Source organism: Colias croceus, chromosome 30 (genome assembly GCF_905220415.1).
Source record: "Colias croceus chromosome 30, ilColCroc2.1".
Classification (NCBI taxonomy): Eukaryota; Metazoa; Arthropoda; class Insecta; order Lepidoptera; family Pieridae; genus Colias; species Colias croceus.
Window position 1 is genome coordinate 2,282,770 of NC_059566.1, and position 16,675 is coordinate 2,299,444.

The 16,675-nt window shown below is 35.0% G+C and overlaps 2 protein-coding genes across 2 annotated transcripts in view; one reads left to right on the forward strand and one right to left on the reverse strand.

Moving 5' to 3' along the window:
• The first annotated feature begins 331 nt into the window (after nucleotides 1-331).
• Nucleotides 332-16,675, forward strand: part of LOC123704812 — an 89,122-nt gene continuing 72,778 nt past the window's right edge. Inside the window, exon 1 of the mRNA XM_045653305.1 lies at nucleotides 332-647. Within this exon, the coding sequence (XP_045509261.1) occupies nucleotides 494-647 (154 nt within the window). The 5' untranslated portion in view covers nucleotides 332-493. The remainder of the gene's footprint in view (nucleotides 648-16,675) is intronic.
• Nucleotides 4,203-16,675, reverse strand: part of LOC123704813 — a 50,776-nt gene continuing 38,303 nt past the window's right edge. The window contains exons 12-21 of the mRNA XM_045653306.1: nucleotides 9,657-9,753; nucleotides 8,842-8,963; nucleotides 8,156-8,346; nucleotides 7,495-7,581; nucleotides 6,727-6,824; nucleotides 6,274-6,377; nucleotides 5,702-5,799; nucleotides 5,237-5,318; nucleotides 4,733-4,906; nucleotides 4,203-4,430 (exon numbers count right to left, since the gene is read on the reverse strand). Of these exons, the coding sequence (XP_045509262.1) occupies nucleotides 4,276-4,430; nucleotides 4,733-4,906; nucleotides 5,237-5,318; nucleotides 5,702-5,799; nucleotides 6,274-6,377; nucleotides 6,727-6,824; nucleotides 7,495-7,581; nucleotides 8,156-8,346; nucleotides 8,842-8,963; nucleotides 9,657-9,753 (1,208 nt within the window). The 3' untranslated portion in view covers nucleotides 4,203-4,275. The remainder of the gene's footprint in view (nucleotides 4,431-4,732; nucleotides 4,907-5,236; nucleotides 5,319-5,701; nucleotides 5,800-6,273; nucleotides 6,378-6,726; nucleotides 6,825-7,494; nucleotides 7,582-8,155; nucleotides 8,347-8,841; nucleotides 8,964-9,656; nucleotides 9,754-16,675) is intronic.

A 16,675-nucleotide genomic window follows, 5' to 3' on the forward strand; every position in this document is an offset into this window, starting at 1 on the left:
TAAACTTTCAGTTTCTGGTTATACCTTTTATAACTTACTTAAATTGGAATAGGCATTGAATGATAAGATACTCAATAAATTCATACTCGCAGACTGCATAGGTGATGCGGTTGCGTGCGGTTGCAATTTTCAAGGTTCCTGTGTACGGTATTGTTTTGAATCGGGATGTTACAGTGAAATTATGAATAGCAAAAGCATGAGAATTTCAGTCTCAGTAACTTGATTATTATCAACATGCTAATTTATTTTGTTATTATTCGATTAATGTACATAAACAAGGAAGATAAAAATAGTTGGCACATTATGCAATTTTGTCTTGACATATCCTTTGCCACAAAAACAACAACAAAACGGAACACGGTCCCTTTTGTCAATGTCAAATCAAAATATATGTGACACGTAATTTCACATAATTAAATTTGCTTTTTGTGACCTCCAAATGTGAAAATTCACGTTAAATTTTACATGTACCGATCATTTATACCGCGGCAATATGTCCGATAAAGGTTTTGGTGATCATATAAACAGGGGTGTTGTGAAAAATCCGTTATTGTCTAGTGCTGTTACAGGACTCTCTATCGAAGATTTGACGCACAACACGGTGTTGATGCCCGCGGTACCGAATCAAGAACTGATCACAAGACAAGGTAAGTGCTATTTTAATCCCGGAATAGTGTAAAAACGTGCTAAATAGTTGACCTTCGCGAGAAAGTGACTTCACACAGGGGCATGAGTATTACACCAAATTATCTGTCAGTTGCCTTGCTTACTTGCTCCAAACGTGGTGCAGACGGTGTTTTTTAATGATATCGTCCAGTTTTTTCTTGTTTCTATCTTGTGTAGAAGTGTTTTTAAATCAAACTTACCTTATAAACTTTATACAACAAAAAATGCCTTCGTTTTTGTATAGGAACCAAAAAAACCCGTTTACTTATGAAGTTGATAATAAATTAGAACGGTTATATCATCCTGGGTATGCCCAAGTTAAGAGATTTATGAGGAAGAGAGTAAGTCTTATAAACTATATGTAATTTATAATGAAACTGAATTTTATCTATATATGAAAGTACCTATTACATAATAATTAGTATATTTATCTAAGCACATGATTAAAATTGGCAACTATAAATAATTAATTGATTTGGCCAATCCATAGACTGGTATTGGAAGTATTTATAAAATTCATCTTGTTCCAAATAATTTATAGCATAGATTTCTTATTAAACTATACTTACCAAAGAATGCAGATATTTGTATATAATTTAACAACATTAATTGAGTAAATAAACAATGACATGTTCATAATAAAGTTTAAACTATTTGTAATTATACATTCGTAGTAACCATTTATTATACTAAATTATATTTTGTATATTTTTTCTTAGCGTATTTCCTATAAGTCAATTTCATTCAAATAAGATTGGTGATAGTGTTTAAAATTTGATCAGGACTATTGACTGATTCCTGTTATAATCTATCCTGTGTTATTTTTATCTATGTTGAATCCCTGCAGAAACTTTTATAAAACTCTAAAGGAACAATTTGGAAGGCAAAAAATAAATACTTCGTGACAATTTTCACACACAGCACAATCTGATCCCATACTAACCTTTTTCTTGTGTTATGGAAACTAGATGGCTGATAAACATACATATATACAATTATCAATTACCAGTCTCACTTTCTGTTACATCGTTATGGCAAAATCATAGCATTTATTTCAGTAAAACTAGTTTAAAAGTCAGTATCAAATATATAGTATGTTTTCTTCAAACGGGGTATAAACGTTTTTGTTGAGGTAGGTCTCCGGCGTAATCTGCGGGGAACGGGGTATTATATAAAACTAGTTTTTGCCACTAAAACACTTTGACATCTGCACTATCTATTGGTGTGAACGGAATAAGGCCAGTGTTTAGTTGTTGTGTTAATCGTGAACAGGCGTTGCTGTGTTTATTGAGAATAGACAAACTGACTGACTTAGCGGAAGACTTTGTTTTATAATCTACTAGCTTACCGCCCGCGGCTTCGCCCGCTTTTTCCAAAACCTATTAAATTATGTACTAAAACCTTCCTCTTGAATCACTCTATCTATTAAAAAAAACCGCATCATAATCCGTTGCGTAGTTTTAAAGATTTAAACATACAAAGGGACATAGGGACAGAGAAAGCGACTTTGTTTTATACTATGTAGTGACTAGCTGCGCCTCACGGTTTCACCCGCGTGGCTATGCTCCTGTTTGTCAACAAATGAGCTCTTTATAATATTAGTATAGATATAGATAAACCATATTATTAGTATTTCCTTTGACAACAGTATATGAACTACATTAAAGATTTTTCTTGAGTCAGTACCTATAATCGGGTTTTCTGGCAGAAATTGCTTTCAGCGATAAGACCAGCCTCTGTACATATTATGACATGTATCGCTCTTATTTAGTAATCCTGTATTTAATGTGCAGAATTTTTCATTCATTCATTCATCTACATCCATACTAATATTATAAATGCGCAAGTAAAAGAAAATGACGCAATCCCGGAAATCCCATGGGAACGGGAACTATGCGGGTTTTTCTATGACGGCGCTGGCGAAGACGCGGGCGGAAACCTAGTTCTACATAAAGAAAGATGAACAAACAGATAAACAAACATTAATTATAAAATACTCACCTTGCTGCTAAGTATCATAGGTTTTTATATAATCATATTTACTTGCGTTTAATTTTTTAATAAATTAAAACACACATATGTATCACAATTTATTTCGTAAGTACATTAAAAAAACTTAAAACTATTTATGGCTGATATACCTCTAAGTTTAAATTTAAATGTACAACATTTCATCAATAATATTTACCCGTATTAGTACTTAAACAACCCAAAATATATTTAAATAATACACATTAATTGTATAATTATAAAATACTTTTTGTAGAATTAACAATACATGTATAAAAATATTGAACTGCTTGTATGTTGGAAGAATAATATAATTTATGGGAATATCTTATTACGATGCATTTAGATCAAACGAACTAGAGCTAGAGCAAGAGCGTTCATTCGTGATCTTTGAGTGTAAACGAAAACTCGTATCAGTGTTGTTCAGTATTAGAACATTGCATAGAATCTTTTCGAACGCACTAAGAACAACAAAAGAATGCTCTACGCCTGTAGAGATTTGACATAGTGTTGTTAGAATTAGCATTCGCTCGTTTGATGTAAATGCACCGTTAATACTAAATTATTACATCACTTCTTTGTAAAAATGGCTCTTAAATTCTTGATAACATAGAAACAATAAATACTGTCTCTAAAATATATATTAACTAAATTGTAATGCATTTTTTATACAAAAATATCAGTTTCTATAACTAGATAGAAACTTTATAACTCTTCAAGAGATAAATATTCTTGTTTAGCTTACAATTAAAGGTAACATCCATACAATAATAATCTTTTAATTTTGTTTTTTGTTTATAAATCTAGAAAACTAATACTTAAATACTAGATGTGACATATTTACCAATGTTCCCGCCATTTTTTGACAGCAACTAATACAGACTAAAATAATTTACAAAAAAACTTTTGTACTTGAATGATATTGGAAAAATAAGAAAATAAGTTTGTTATTAAAAATTCATGTTTCGTTATTGAAATAAATTTAAAACAAAATTGCAATGCTTAGAAATGGTAGATGTAGAGGCAAATGATTATCAATAAAATAGTCTTTAGTTTCATGGCAAAAAAGTCACAGTCACACGATAGTAATATAAAATATAATAACTACTTTATGTGTTAAACACGTTTAAATATAAGTTAAAGTTTTATGAAGTGAAACTTCTTTATCGGGGTTGGAAAAAAACTTAGTGTAACATTTTTTCGTTACGCTTGACATTTTTCCGTTATGCGCCATCTTTTTCTTATCCCTACCACCTTGATTCGACGTATTTCTGTTAAAGTTGCATATAGTAAATATTTTTTTGAAAAATAAGGTCATAAAGAAGTTTCACTTCTTACGTGTGTACACTAGTACACGCACACATTTTTTTTAAATTAAAAGAAATAAACAATAAACATAATATGTTATGTCAGTAAAAAATATTTTTTACGATTACCTACATAATTCGTTTTACATAGAATTTGAGCTTTGGATAAAATTTGTTTTTATTTATCCACTTACTTGAAACGGCTTTTATTTATAAGCCATTGATTGAATTATTTTGTCATAAATATAATTTTTATAAGATTAATTAAAATATAAATAAAAAATATACACTTTTAGTTTACATTTCTAGACGTATACGTTGGTAGGTCTCTAACTTCCTTTCTTCGTTTCACGCACCAATAAATTAGGAAGATTATTAGTACTAGGATTCCTATGAATAGTATTATGCCTAGGACTATGGCGGCTATCGCGGAGGGCGGGAAATAATCTGAAAAAAATGTAAATTATAATTATATAAATTATATTGCACGCATGAATATGTGTGAGAGCCTGTGTGCGTTTGTGTGTGCGTGTATGTGACAGCGTGCCTGTTCAGCTGCGTATGTATGTGTCTTTAAATGCGTGTTCGTGTATGTGTGGTGGGTTTGAATGCGTATGCTCGTGTACGTTAGTATGTGTGCGTGTTAGATTTTGCATAATAAGTATGCGTGCGCGTGTGTCTGCGTGTTCATTTTTATATGTGTGTAATGTGTATGTGTGTAAGTATACCTTCACAAACAGCAAACTCACTAGATATATCGACGATATAGCTGTTAGTGTTGCCGAACGCGTCCACCGCGTTGATGACGACGCGCGGCGAGCAACATGTGGCGCGATATGTTGCGGTGACGTCATCGCGCGAGCCCGATATGAAGTTGCCGTCGTATATGACGCCTGGTGGTGATGACGTCAGACGCAAGAGGCCTGATAGGGGAGAGAATGAAAGACGAAACTAAGTACTAAAACGACATACAAACAAACAGAATGTAAAAAGTGCGAATGCTCATTCTGACCCCACTATGTCAAATTGTTGTGTAAAGAGGCGTAGAGCATTCGCGCATTCGGAAAGATTCTATGCAATGTTCTAATACTGAACAACACTGAATACGAGTTTTCGTTTATATTAAAAGATCACGAACACGAATGAACGCTCTTGCTCTAGCTCTATGTTTATGTAAAATAGAGCTGTTCTATTCTCTAAGTAAATTAGAAGAAAGAAGAAGAGAGTGGAGTTCTAGATACAATATTGCTTACCTCCTTCAGAGTCGCGGGCTACTATGGTAGAGGACCATACGTGTTCGTTGCAATCATTGCCCTGTTTTAGTAAACAGGAACCCTGGGAATAAAATATGGGTTAACATTTTTATCCGATTACGTGAAAGAGGGTCATGTTTTTGTGTGTACATTTGTATGCCAAAAATCTTAAAACGCACGCGGGATAGAAAAAAAAAGGATAGAATATATTGCGCGCTCTCTTGCACTTACGGGCCTTATGGGCAGGCATAGTGATGTTCCATTTACCTATCGATGTTTGGTTGGGTATACAATTTTATTTGTTAAATTGAATAACGCCATTCATTTGATTTTTAAGATATGCATTGTTTAAAAGTGGTGTAGTATTTACAATGAGAGTTTTACAATTCCGCGTGCCACGAACGTTCTGGTCGACAATACCAGTCTATTAATACTAATAATAATTAATAATAACAATGGTTTTACCTGGAAATTGTGACGTATGCTCGGTGGTGAAGCGTCGTTGATGACCTGTCCCGGGTTCAACACGTACACATAGGCTGATATCGATACCTGTTCGTTACCTATTGAAGAATAGGTACATATTTATTTAGATACTAGCTGTGCCCCACGGTTATACCCGGGGTTGCTCCGCTCCTGTTGGTCTTAGCGTGATGATATATATAAAACTAGGTGTCCGCCCGCGGCTTCGCCCGCGCAGACAAAGAAAAACCCGCATAGTTTCCGTTCCCGTGGGATTTCCGGGATTGCGTCATTTTCCCGGGATAAAAAGTAGCCTATCCTTTCTCGGGTATCAAAATATCTCCGTACCAAATTTAATGAAAATTGGTTCAGTAGTTTAGGCGTGATTGAGTAACAGACAGACAGACAGAGTTACTTTCGCATTCATTTAATATTAGTATGGATTATTTCATTGTTAGATAGTCCATTTATTGAGGCTATAGGCTATATAATATCATCACGCTAAGTTTAAGACCCAATAAGAGCGGAGCGGCGGATGATGGTTACGTTATGGTGATGATGATGATGATACTCACCATAAGCTGTGAAAGTAATAAGGTCCCTTGCCCCCGGTTGTGCCGTGGCCGTAATCACTAAACTCACGATGACGGTCACGGTTTGCCCCGAAGCGACGGATTGCCTGTAAACGGTGTTATCAGTGTGAAGAGTTTTATCAAAATCGGCTTAGCTGTTTACGTGTGATTGTAAAATTTACTTGTAATTTTTTTTATGTTAAATGGGAGAAAGGTACTATCTAGGTAATAATTTAATGTAAAATCGGTAACGTTATTTTCCCCTGATATAATAGGCTTTCTAGGTGTAACAAGAACTTAATAGTTTATTTGGACTATTGCACAAACTGTATTCAATTAAATGTAGTAATTTTGTAGGTGAGTGACAAAACAAAAAAAAAAATATTAAGAGAGTGACTAATCAAAAAAATATTCCGCTCTCCGGCTAAAAGTATTAAAATTAATTGCAATACTCACGCTGTAGGTTCGATTCCCGTCAGAAACCGTAGTTCGCCCACAGCACCAAAGTTGAATCTCACCGTCTGCTCTCTATAATTCGTGACTTCGAAGTATAACTGAAAAACGAATTTTATTGTACAGTGCCACAAACTTAACTGACCCGGTGACGGTGTCACTGATGTCGATTTTAGTGTCGCTAAATAGTATTTTCCCGGATGCAATGGTAAAAATAATGTCATTGCCAATGGTGTTAATTAACAATAATAAGTAACTTTTTATGAAAAGTCGGTGAAAATGTGACATTTCAAAAACGTGGCACGTAGTTCCAGTTTTTGCCACTGGGTCTGTTAAGTTTGTGGCACTGTAATTGGTTACTGTATAATAAAAAAAATACTTTAGGTGTCAAGGGACACCCGGATGGAAAGAAAGTACTTAAATAAGTGGCCACGGAGTAAGTAATATACTGTCTTGCATTACTATAGCAAAAAGTGTCGTTACAACTATAGCAAAAAGTGTCGTTACAACTTTTTGTTTTAATTCCGTCTATAGCGAAGTTCCTTATCAAAAGGAAAGCTTATATAGTTCCAATAATATTGATAAATAAAAAAGAGCGTGTGTGCCGAGCACACGTGTCAGAAGTGAAACTTCTTTGGCAATATTAAAAGATACCAAAAATACCAAAATCATTGCCTTACCACGACGTGACGGTGTTACGATGACGCGACCTTGAAATTTTACTCTCAACGCGCCTAAAGAAGTTTCACTTCAATAATAGTATATCCTTACCTGTAGTCTGTCACCAGGCGTGCCATACAATCTGGTGCTCAGACCAATTTGCACTGATGTTAGAACCGATCCACTCTGGTTCACAACCTATAATTGAATATTATCATTTATTAGGGAAATGGTATTTTGTTTATGTCGAGAGCTTTCACAAAGAAGTAGACTTCTTTAAGAAACACTATTAAAGGATGTTGTAAAACGTATTCTGAAATGCTGTCATCGTTGCAGGAATAAACGATCCTTTCTGATAGTTTAGGTATTTGGGGTCAATAATATAAAAAAAAATAAACAAGATATGTAAACCGTAAGATAATAAACGTGTTATGAATGAATCAACGACTGTAATTCGATATTTATGTATAGCGCCCGGCAAACTTCTTGGCAAAAAAGTAGCGTGGTGGGGGAAGTTTGCGCATCAAGTTTTAGTACATTTTTATATGCGCAAGCTTCCCCCACTACGTTAAAAAGTGGCCAAGTTACGTGCCGACAACTATAATACATTTTATGTTTTAAATATGAATGTATGTAATAATAAAATTAGGAACAAGCGGACTAGGATTACTTTAAAGCATTCAAAACGCCTATTTTATAATAAATAAGGTGTTCCATAAAATCTGTTATACTCTTAAGAAACTCAATAAGAATACTCAATAAGAATTCTGACCTGTGATGTGGCCCTGCCAAACGGCAGAACATTGCTATCATTCAACTCCATCCGATTTAACAGTACAGAGTTAAGATCTTCCACGATTTCCAAATCATTCGGTGATTCCGGGAAGACGATAGATGCGGATCTGCCCAGTCGCACTTCTGTGTGCTTTTGGATCGGTCTGGATAGACGTGTGAAGGGTTCGCCTGAAAGTATATGTTAAGGTAGGGTTAGTAGAAAGGAAAAAGAAAAACAAATTGACTAAAATATTTAGAAGAAAAATAAATGTCTCTATATCTGGGAGAGGCTTACGTCCAGCTCTGGACGGGAATAGGCTGATGTGATTAAACATAATGAACAATAGAAGAAATGAAAATACAAATGTTCTATTGCTGGTATACCGTATAGATCGATAAATTAAATCTCAGGGAGAAGAATTTAATGACAGACCAGTACGATAAAGGAATTCGAAATGAGAAATGTAGAAAAGAAAGTTATCAAATAAATACATTTAAAGTAAACAAACAACGTAAATACGTAGTTCATTAAAGAGAAGAAGGTGATACCAAATTGTCAAATAATACTGTGTGGTAGTGAAGATTAAGATTTGTGAACTATAATTTTCATCTATATTCGTCTGCAAAACGAACAGCACTTTACCGTTCAATAATAAACTGTCCGCAAAGGTAACAAGGTCTAACCTTTAATATCCCGTCCGAATATCTTCACGTACACATTAGTGTTGGCGACGTTTGGTATCTGCAGCTCGGCTTGGATGTCTGCGTTTTGGCTCGATTCATCTACGTCAGATGTTGGCTGGTAGCTGTAAGTTTTGATAAAGATGATCAAATTTTGGTTGAAAGGAGAGGGTATATGTGGAATGGTCGATAAAATTATAAATTGTCAAATGCGTGGTTATGGTTTTAGAGGATAAGAAAGATGTACATAAATTTGAAGATATAAATAAATAAATAGGTAAATATTTCGGGACAATTTTCACACGGCACGATCTGATCCCATACTAAGCTTTTCGCTTGTGTTATGGAAACCTACCGGCTGATAAACATACATACATAATTTTAAATAAATACTTATATAGATAATTAACACCTAGACACGGAGCAAACATCTATGTTCATCACACAAATATTTACCCCGGGTGGGAATCGAACCCAAGACTTTTGGCTTGGAAGGCAGGCCCACTAGCAAACAAGCCAACCGGTCAGTCGATAGAAGGAACTTATAAATTAAAGTGTAATTAGAAGAAAGTAAGAATTCAAGGTGGAAATATTTATTGTAGATAGAAAATGAATCTCGAAATGAAATTAACAAAAGTTAAAATTTAGTTTCATTATCATGTATACAGTATAAGAGGAGTTAGAATTAGACTGAGAACTATACAACTATTTTCATAGTAGGTATTGTACAGAATACAATATAGATACATAATACCTATATATTAAAAGCTAGTTTATTCTTTACCAATATGACTGGTTCCACTATTACTGTAACTTACTTAAATGGTAGTTTTGCCAGTTCGGAGCCATATTCGTCGACCAGTATAGTGTCACGCACGCTCGCCACTGGCCCGAATATCTTCAGTTTTAACATGTCTGGAAAGATAAATATATTTTTAATATGTATGTGTCTATACTAATTACGTGGATTTTGAAAGTAATAAAATCGTGAAAGGAATAGAATCGTGATAGAAATGGAATAATTTGTTTTATTCTGAGTGTCATTTGAGAGCTAGCGCGCAAGAGCAACTTTTGTCTCCGCAACTATTTTGCCTCTCCCATCAACTCCATGGGCTAGTAAGAAAGTGCGCGCACGTAGCGACGCAACTCCCCATAGAGTTGATGGGATAGACAAAATAGTTACGGAGACAAAAGTTGCTCTTGCGTGCTAGCTCTTACGACAAAAATTTGCCATTATTCACAAGAAAAACAAAAACATAACTGTAGGGCGATAGACCCAGTGGTGGGCTGCGTGGCTAGTGTTGGAGGGATTTGTTATAAAATCAAACTAAAAATGCACTAATTAATTTATTGCTAAAATCACTGCTATTACACTTTTACTTGTTACTTAATTGTTACTGTTAATTATTATAATATATGTTAATTATTATGTTAAATAAATGTTATAATTATGTTATATGTTTAATGTTAATGTTACGCGTCGCGACGGTAATATGTTATTTTGTGGATTGTTGATTGTGGACTGACTTAAATTTATGTTAAACGCCGCCCGCGATACCTAGTATTGCTGACTAGGGTGTTCGGTGGTCATTGCACCGAACATGCTCCCGGGCGACAAAGATGAGTGTGAGATGAAAATGTTAAAAATGATACAGAGATTTAAATGATTCAATGATAAGAGATATTAAATATGTTACTGATTATTCATGTTTGCTTAATCTAAAGTAAAGTGTAAAATATGAAATCTTAAAATCTAAATGTATATAAGTTCAAGTAAGATCTAAAAATGGAATGTTAAATTCTTAGAGTCAAATATAAAGACTTAAAATCCTCAATGCATGTTAATTAAATCTAAAAGTGAAATTTTAAATTCTTAGAGTCCCTAAGCACACACTAACACTATCACTAACACTTTCTTCACAAAATAGTTTCATCGTCTGTTTATTGTTTCATGTTGCTTGGCTATAAGGTCTTCGGTCCGTTGCAAAGGGTTATATTGTGCTTCAATTACAGATGTCTGATTTTTTAATAATTCATGTACATGTCTATTGTTTGCGTGTATTTATTCTATGTCCATTCTATTATATTGTTCCGCGAATCGCTCGTCCAATACGCCGAATAGAGTGTTTGCAACATAACCCACACCATTGATAAGGCCGCGCCGCTGTCTCGCGTGCCTGTTGCGTGCGCCTGGCTCACGTGCCTGATTCAGCAAGACGTCGTTGTAATACAATAACTCCACCTGTTCATGATGTAATTGTGCTAGATTTATATGACATCGTGCATTATTGTCCATACTATCACATGATTTTTGTAAATGGTACTTTGTAAACTTTTCGGATGCTTCCACACCTTCCCAGTAGGGTGACTTGTTGTAATACGCTACCATGGTCCATTTATCTTAAATTATTTGCGTATCAGCCACAGAATCGAAATATAGTGACTGATTATTTTTAAATGCTGATGTTGTATAATTTGCACTTGCGGCAGTTAAGATATTTAAAAATAATAAAAATGAAATTGTTAGGGATAGGAAACTTTGTGAACCTTTTCGTGAGCTGTTTTTAAATTTGTTGATGTTGATCTTTGTCTTCTGTTATTTGTTTTTCCGAGCTTACCGGTAAAAGTGATATTTTATTGCAGGGTCTTTTTATTAACCCATTTTTTGTTTTTAGCGTTACTACTCTAACTAACCCATCGCCACCTGGATGTAACTCGACCACTCTTCCCATAGCCCATTTTCCTGCTGGTAAATTATCGTCATGAATTATCACTATATCATCAATTTGTATGTTATTTTGTTGTTTTTGCCACTTTGCTCTTGCTGATAATTGAATGAGGTATTCTGACTTCCATCTTTTCCAGATATCATTAGAAAGTTTTGTTACCAGTTGCCATCTCGTTCTAGCGTCTTCTGCTGTTTCGATGACCGTAGTACCAGCTCGCCCGTGAAGAAAGTGTGCTGGTGTAAGGCAATCTATGTCTTCCACACTCTCAGTTAGCGCGCAAAGCGGACGAGAATTTAAACACGATTCTATACGAGCTAAAAGCGTGCTGTACTCCTCAAATGTTAATTTTTGATCACCGTTAACTCTCTTCAAATGATACTTGACACTACGTACTGCTCTTTCCCACAAACCTCCAGCTGTAGGCCAGGCTGGTGCGTTAAAATGCCACTCAATTTTCATATCTGTTATTTCTCTGTAGAAACTGTTGTTAAATATAGATTGCAGCTGTTCGTATTCCTCTGACATGATGCGGTTAGCTTTTACGAAATTTGTACCGTTGTCGCTGTAAATATGTTTAGGTGTTCCTCTTCTAGCAGCCATTCGGCGTAGGGCTGATAACAATGCGGAGCTTGTGAGCTCCGACACGATTTCTAAATGTATGGCCTTTGTTACCATGCATACAAATACTACTATATAGCCCTTTGTTGTTCGTACAGATCTCCCTTGGCTGGCCTTCACGTCCACAAATCCTGTATAATCCACCCCTGTATGGTAGAATGGAGGGGCGGGGTTACAGCGTGAATCTGGTAGATCTCCCATAAGTTGGTTTTTTAACTCCGGATTCTGTTTACGACACGTTACACAGCTTCTTATTTGTTTCTTCGTTGTTTTGTATCCACCCTAAATCCAATATTTTCTTCTTAGTGTATATAATGTTAATTTAGCGCCTCCATGGAATGTAAGACGATGAGCTTGATCAATTAATAAATATGTTAATCTATGATTATGCGGGATGATTATCGGATGTTTAGTGTCGTAAGGTATAATGCTATTCCTCAACCTTCCCCCAACACGTAGAATGTTGTCCTTATCTAAAAATGGATTAAAACTTAATAATTTGCTAGTTGAACTTAAGCGATTATTTATCTGTAAATTATGTAGATCATTATAAAATTCAGTTTGTTGTACGTGACGTATTATTCGTAATTTTGCTGCATTGCATTCTTGCAATGTAATATGTTTACATGTAGGTCGATGCTTGCTTTTCGGTGTCAATGCTCTCTGTATCCATGCTAATATTCTTGTTATTTTATTAATTGAATTATATTTTTCTAATAACTTGTCAATTAAGCTTTTTTGAATAATTGTTGTTATAGGTACCGATACGTATGTTTTTATTTCATGGTTGGTTTCGTAATTGTTTTTACTAACTATATTTTCCAGATAATTATGTTGCGATAGCCACGATGGACCCTTCCACCATAGAGATTTATCCTTTAATTGTGCAACTGTTAGGCCTCTACTCGCCGCATCAGCTGGGTTCTCTGCGCTTTTCACATAACGCCAGCACTCAGGCAACATTACTTCTTTAATTTTCTTTACACGATTCGATACAAACGTATTCCAACGAGCTTCATCCCCATATATCCATCCTAAAACAACCATAGAATCACACCATCCATACATCTTAATATTATTTTCATTATAACATGAAATAACTTTTAACATTAGCTTTGAAAGTAGCTGAGCTCCGCATAATTCGAGTCGCGGTAGTGATACGGACTTGTTGTGTGGTACAAGTTTTGTTTTCGAAGCGATTAAAACTGTTGAATAATTATTTGTTCCCTTTTGAACCCTTCCATAAATTGTTGCTGCGTAAGCCTTTATTGATGCGTCACAGAAACCATGCAATTCGATGAGTCCTCCCTTCGAACAGCCTATCCAACGTGGTATATTAATACTGTTGATGTTTTCAATATCCGCTTTTAACTTAAACCATTCACGTTGTATATAAGTTGGTATGACGTCATCCCAATTGAGCTTTTCTTGTCATACGGATTGAAATAATAATTTTAATTTCGTGACTACTGGGGCTAACCAGCCTAATGGGTCAAAAATTTTTGAAATTTCAGCCAGGAGTATTCTCTTCGTGATTTTATTTGTGTTATTGAATTTAATGTTGCAATTGAATGTAAAAATGTCTTCTGACGAGTCCCATTGTAATCCTAACGTTTTAGTGATCCCTTCAGCTTTAAAACTAAAAATGTTTGTGTCAGCATTTTGTTCGTTATTCAGACTACTTAATAATTCAGATTCATTCGATGACCATTTCCTTAACGTAAATCCACCTGATTTCAACAACTGATTTAATTGGTAAATTTGTTTTTGACCCTCTTCAATAGTGTGTGACCCATGGAGCAGGTCATCCATGTAAAAGGACTCCATAACTATATCTGTTACTTCGGGAAATGATACCTTTTCATCCGTTGCTAACCTCCTTAACGTCATCATAGCCAAGAAAGGTGCTGATTTTGTGCCATATGTGACTGTTGTTAGTTGATGTTCTTGTAAACTTTGCTCCGATGAATCTCTCCATATAATTTTTTGAAATCGTTGATCTTCTTCGTGAATTTTGATTTGCCGGTACATTTTTTCGATGTCAGCAGTATATGCGTATCGAAATTGACGCCATTTTAATATTAGTTTTTGTAAATCTTGTTGTAAATTTGGCCCCTTACACATAATATCATTTAAGCTTTTCCCTGTTGTTGTTTTCGCTGAAGCATTGAATACCACCCGAAGTTTTGTTGTGGTGGATTCTTGTCGTAAAACTGAGTGATGTGGTAAAAATATTTCCCTTGGTAAATTACTTGTTGATCGACGCATATGTTTTAATTGTTGATATTCGTGAATAAAATCACTGTATTGTTGTGCTAGCTCCGGTTGTTTGTTGAACTTCTTCTCTAAATTTTTGAATTGTGCTATTGCTAATTCCTTTGTTGACCCCAATCCTTGTTCATACTGTTCAATAAATGGAATTCTTACTTCATATCTTCCGTCAGCTAATCTTCTCGTTGTTTTGTTGTAAAAATCTATACATTTCTGATCTTCTGTTGATAATTCTTCTGTGTCCGTGATTTCCTCAATTTCCCAAAATTGTTTAATGTTATCCATGTTTGTTAACACTATGTTGCATTGAAAAGTATGCACATTACCACATAAAATCCATCCTAAATGTGTTTGTTGAGCGAGAGGTTGTGTTGTGCAGTCTCCTCTGATCATCCCTTCTAAAACGACTGTTGAGTAAATATCTGCTCCAAGCAATAAGTCCACTGGTCTGCTTATATTAAAGTCCGGATCTGCTAAGTTTATTTTCTTTATGTAGTTCCATGCTGGTTTTTCAAATGTTAAACTTGGTAAATTTTTGATTAAATTGTTCATTATATATGCTTCTATGTTGAATTCAAAATTGTTGTATATCGACGCGCATTTAATGTTAATTTTTCCCTTGCAATTGTTTTTGTTTTGTCCAACCCCGAATATAACCCCATGACATGCTTCCCGTTTCAACCCCAATTGTTGTGCACCGTTTTCTGTTATTAGTGATATTTGTGACCCCTGATCTATGAGTGCTCGCATAGTTATATATGTACCATTGCTGCTCCGTACCTTTAACATAGCTGTTGAAAGCAAAATCTCTGACACATCATTTTGCGACACGTGTGACATGCCGGCCCCGTTTTTATTCGAAGAATTATTGTTTTGTGTTTTGTACATTACCGGCCGTTCTGAGGTCGACGATCGCTGACTTATTGCATCATGCAAAATCGTATTATGCGCTTGGTTGCATATCCGACACCGATGAAATGATGAGCAAGGCTTTCCATTATGAGAAAATAGACAATTTATACAAATGTTGAATCTATTCAATGTTTTAAATTTATTTTCATTCGGTTGATCTAAAAATGTCTTGCATTTGTATAATCCATGTTCTAAATTACAGAGAGGGCAAGTTATGTTAATCTTAGATGATAAGTGATATGTTTTCATAATGGGTTTTGGAGAGTGGCGATTTCCAGAGTAGTTGTGCTGGTTGACTTGATAATTGTTATTTCTCACATAATTTGGCAGACGATTAACTTCCTGAGAATATGTTGGATAGAAATTGGGCTTTATATACGAAGGTTTTTGAATGACAGGTTCTTGTTTTCTTCTAGATTGTTCTAACATGGTAAATTTACTCTCTAAATAATCCAAAAAATCTTGCAGGACCGGTAGCTCTCTCGGTTGTTTTAATGATTCCACATAATCGGCATGAGATTGGTTGTCTAATTTGAGCGCTAAAATATGTACTATAATGGGGTCCCAAGAGCTTATGTCGACATCTAGGTTTTTAATTGCATTTAAGCTCTCCTTTGTAGCATCATACATTTTCTTAAGTTGTACCAGCGATTGAATTTGCATGTTTGGCAGGCCTAAAATCATATTCATATGTGACGCAAATATTAGTTTTTTGTTTTCATATCTATGATTCAAAATGTCCCAACAGGTTATATAATTCTCCGAACTTATTTGTAGGTGCTGAATCAGGCGTTCAGCATCGCCCTTGATTTTGCTCTTTAAATATTGCATTTTCTGTGCATTAGATAAGGTGGGGTTGACGTGTACTATTTCATAAAATAAATTTTTAAAGGAAACCCATTGCTGATAGTTGCCCGTGAATATTGGGATGTCAACTTGAGGTGTAATGTGTTCTCTATGGGAAACAGACCAAAGTTTGGTGTTGATTGCTTCTTTGAGGCGGTCAAAAATACCTTCGTGATGAGTGAAGGCATTTTCATACTCATGGTCTTGCCCATCCAAAATACTATCAATCTCCCAGTGCAGAGAGTCTATTACGCCCCATCGCGAGTTCAATTGCTGTAATACATCCTCAAATTTCCACTTAGTTGTTATTTTTTCTAAATCAATGCTGTTCACTGTTCTCATTAAAGCTTTAAAATTAACCGCTTGCTTATGCAACATCTCTTGCAATTTACTTGACCCTATTGAAACGGGTGCGGGAGAAATTGCACCTTGTTCAGCCTGTTTATTTGATTCTGTTAGTT